Source organism: Eretmochelys imbricata, chromosome 23 (assembly GCF_965152235.1).
Source record: "Eretmochelys imbricata isolate rEreImb1 chromosome 23, rEreImb1.hap1, whole genome shotgun sequence".
Lineage (NCBI taxonomy): Eukaryota > Metazoa > Chordata > Testudines > Cheloniidae > Eretmochelys > Eretmochelys imbricata.
In genome coordinates, this window is record NC_135594.1 from 9,150,039 (window position 1) to 9,153,772 (window position 3,734).

Consider the following 3,734-nt stretch of genomic DNA (forward strand, 5'->3'; position numbering starts at 1 on the left):
GCATACTGTGGGGCTCCAGCTCCAGGAGGCAGGTAAGTGGGGTCCCTCTTTCATCTGGTGCCCCCCAAGCCCACAGGGCTCCACTGATTTATCTGGGTGGGCCTCTCAATGCTGCCCTTCTCTTGCTGCTGGCAGCTCCCAGCCTGAAGATGCCGAGGGGTGTCCAGGGCTGCTGGTCCCACATTCACTGCACATGGTGCTGGGGGCACTGACACCAGGGCCACTTCCTCCCCTGAGCAAGTCCAGGTATTAGCCAGGACTCCTGGGTTCTATCCCAAACTCTGGGAGGGGAGTGGGGTCTAGTGATTCCAGCAGGAGGGCTGGGAGCCAGGTTGCTTCCCTGGCTCTGCCTCTGACTAAGGCCTTGACTGCGCTCGGAAGTGATACAGGGTTTGCTGCCGGTATGAATTTGGTGCCTGAACCCAGGGTTGTAGAGCGGCCTGGGGCAGTTCAGGCTCAGTGGGGCAGGAAGAGGTGTCACCGAGGCAAGGGAGCTGTTCTTCCCCAGGTGCAGAGCATCAGTGGGACCTGGAGTCTGTCCAAACTCCACAAGCTGGAAGGGGAGCCCAGTGTGGGGGGTATGTCCCCTTGGTCCACAGCTGGGCATCTACAGGAAGCCATGTCTTGGTGCCCCAGGCCCATGCAGAGAGGGATGGAGAAGCTGCTGTCAGGCCCCAAGGGGCTTGGGAGGGGCTGTTATTCAATGGGACATAACCTTGTGTGAAACAAACCCTGCACCCCATCACAGGTGGCTACGTCTCAGCACTGGGTGAGGTCCCTGTATAAACAGCCCCCTGTACCCCTCCCCAGAGGCAGTCGCATCTCAGCACAGGGCGAGGGGTCCCTGTATAAGCAGCTGTCACGGATCCACAGGAGCAGTGCTATGCCCCAGCCTTTAAATTGTCTCTTGGAGGAACCCTGAGTGCCAAACCCCCGAGGGGTCTCACTCGCCCTTCAGGGCAGGCCACCTGGCCTCACCGCCCCCAAGCTCCAGCCTCCTGCTCCACCCTGTGAGCTCTGCCCAGTGAGCCCACCTGAGCCAGAGCCCTGGGGGAGACTTGTCCGCTGTGCAGGGGCCCAGGCGTCCCCAAACGGATCAGGGTGCATTAGCCAGCTGGGCACGGCATGGGCATAGGGTTGCCAACTTTCTACTTTCACAAAACCAAATACCCTTGCCCTGCCCCTCCTCTGAGACCCCGTGGCCAACTGGTCAGTCAATGGCCCAGTCAGCGGCGCTGACCAGAGCCACCAGGATCCCTTTTCAACCAGGTGTTCCAGTCAAAAACCGGATGCCTGGTCACCGTAGGTGGGCAGCCCTGAGGCCAGCATGGCGAAGCAAAGGTGCCAACGCCAGCCGTGTCTCAGTGCTGGGCTGGTGATGTCCGTGTCCCCCGGGGGCCGTCTGGGCACTGCTCCCGGTGATAACAACCCCATCCCTCCCCCTCCCGCAGCCATGACCCTGCCCGCCCCGTGGGGCGCAGAGAAGCAGCTGGAGGAGATGATGGAGCTGACGGCGCAGAACCTGCCCAGGCTGGAGGTGACCCAGTCATACACCATCCTGAGGGAGCTGGGCAGTGGCTCCTATGGCCACGTGCTGCTGGCCGTGCACCAGCGGCAAGGTAGGGCCTGGGCTGCCCCGGGGGGGGGGGGGGCAGTCAGTGTCCATGTGGCCCCACCTCCCACAGAACCCACTGCTCCTGTTCCCCCAGGAGCACCAGCACTGAGCCCACCCCCTGATGGGCACCGGCTGGGGAGGGGGAGCCCTGTCCAGGGCCAGGCATGGAGCACTGAGCCCCTCTGCCCCCCGACTCCACACCCTGGTTAGCTGCTGGGCCCTGGGATCCTACAGCCTGACAGCCCTTGGCCCCACAGAGCAGCGTGGGGTGGCAGGGGGCTGATCCATGGGGGGGGTGTGGAGAATATGTGGGTCTGATCCAGCATAGGGGAGGGGGTATGATCTGGCCGGGGGGGGGGGCAGCAGCCTTGACTCCTCCGCACGTCCCTCCCCCCCAGGCAGGCCGATGGCGTTGAAGTTCATCGAGAAGCGGGACACTGAGCTGCGGGACTTCCTGAGCGAGTACTGCATCTCGCTGAGCCTGGCCGCCCACCCCTGCATTGCCAGCGCCCTGGGCATCGCCTTCCAGACCGAGCACCACTATGTCTTCGCGCAGGAGCTCGCCCCTGCCAGGGACCTCTTCTCCCTGCTGCAGCCACAGGTACTATGAGCCAGAGTCTCCGATGTAGCCACACTGAGGACGGGCATGAGACATGGGCCTGTCCCCTTTAGGGGACGCCCCACCCGGCCTTAGGACGGGGACTGGCTGGCTCAAGGGGTGGGGATTGGGACATGGGACCTTTCCCCTCTGTTGGGCACCAACTCAGATCCAGCCCCAAGGCAGGCACAGGGAATGGGACAGGAGGCCTTTCCCCGCTGGGGGTGGCTCCCATCCGCCCAGGGCAGGGACTGGCTGGCCCTGAGGTGGGCAGTGGGACCCAGAGCCCTTCCCCTCCAGGGCACTGTGTGTAACCTCTCTCCCCCGTGCTGAGGGATGATTTAATTGGGGATTGGTCCTGCTTTTGAGCAGGGGGTTGGACTAGATGACCTCCTGAGGTCCCTTCCAACCCTGATATTGTATGATTCTATGATTCCCTAGGTGGGGTTCGGGCTCGCGGAGCTGCATGTCAAGCGCTGTGCTCTGCAGCTCGCCAGCGCCCTCGAGTTCATGGGGGCCAAGGGGCTGGTTCACCGCGATGTCAAGCCTGAGAACGTGCTGCTGCTCGACCTTGAGTGCCGGCGGGTCAAACTGACCGACTTTGGGCTGAGCTGCCCGCAGGGCACTGCCATCGAGGCCCTGCCTGAGAACCTGCCCTACACGGCACCCGAGCTGTGCCTCCTGGGGCCCTCGGCCCGCCTGCCGGCCCAGCCTAGCCTGGACGCCTGGGCCCTGGGCGTGCTGCTCTTCTGCGTGCTGACTGGCTTCTTCCCCTGGCACACGGCCGCCGACCGGCACTACCGGGACTTTGAGCGCTGGCATCGCAGCCCCCGCGTCCGCCCGCGCCCACCCCGCTGGGGGCGCTTCACCTACGAGGCCCAGGAGATGCTGCGAGGGCTGCTGACCCCTGACCCCAGCCAGCGCAGCCCAGCCAGCATTGCCATGGCCCACATCAAGTGCCCCTGGCTGGAACCCAAGGAGCCGGGCGCTGCCCGTGGAGGCAGGACTCTGCGGGGGAGTAGCCATTGCCGCTGAGCCCAGCCTCATGGGCACTGCCGCCAGGCACAGGCATCCGCCACGGCCAAGAGGCCGCAGGGACCAAGGACTTGCAGGACACATTGCTTAGCAGGGACCATGGCCAGAGGCTGGTGCTGGGGGCCAGGCCTGGGGGATTGCAGAGATGGCAGGGGGACGGGGGGAGGGAATAAAAGCACAATCCTAACACTAGCGGCTCGGAGCTTCCTTCAGCATACCAGAGCAATGGGTCCACCTGCCTGACACCGTCCCTCATGACCCACAAAGCCCCAGATCAGACCCACGGCCCATTCCCGCTCCTCAGTCGCTGCTTTCGTCCGACAGGCGCCAGGTTGATGTTATTGGCCCCAACCACCATGGACTCTCTGAGCTGGGCCAGCTGCCCACGATGGGAATGTATGGGCAGGAGGGCAGGAACTGAGCCCCGTGGCTGTATAGGGCAGGAGGGCAGGGACTTGCAGTGGAGGTGCATGAGGTGAGGGGAGG

The 3,734-nt window shown here is 64.1% G+C and overlaps 1 protein-coding gene across 1 annotated transcript; it reads left to right on the forward strand.

The window, feature by feature from the left end:
• Positions 1-1,453: 1,453 nt before the first annotated feature.
• Positions 1,454-3,248, forward strand: LOC144278776 (serine/threonine-protein kinase SBK2-like). Its single transcript, XM_077840120.1, has 3 exons — positions 1,454-1,619; positions 2,014-2,216; positions 2,655-3,248. Exons 1-3 carry the CDS (start codon positions 1,454-1,456, stop codon positions 3,246-3,248), a joined length of 963 nt encoding a protein of 320 aa, XP_077696246.1.
• The last annotated feature ends 486 nt before the right edge of the window (positions 3,249-3,734 follow it).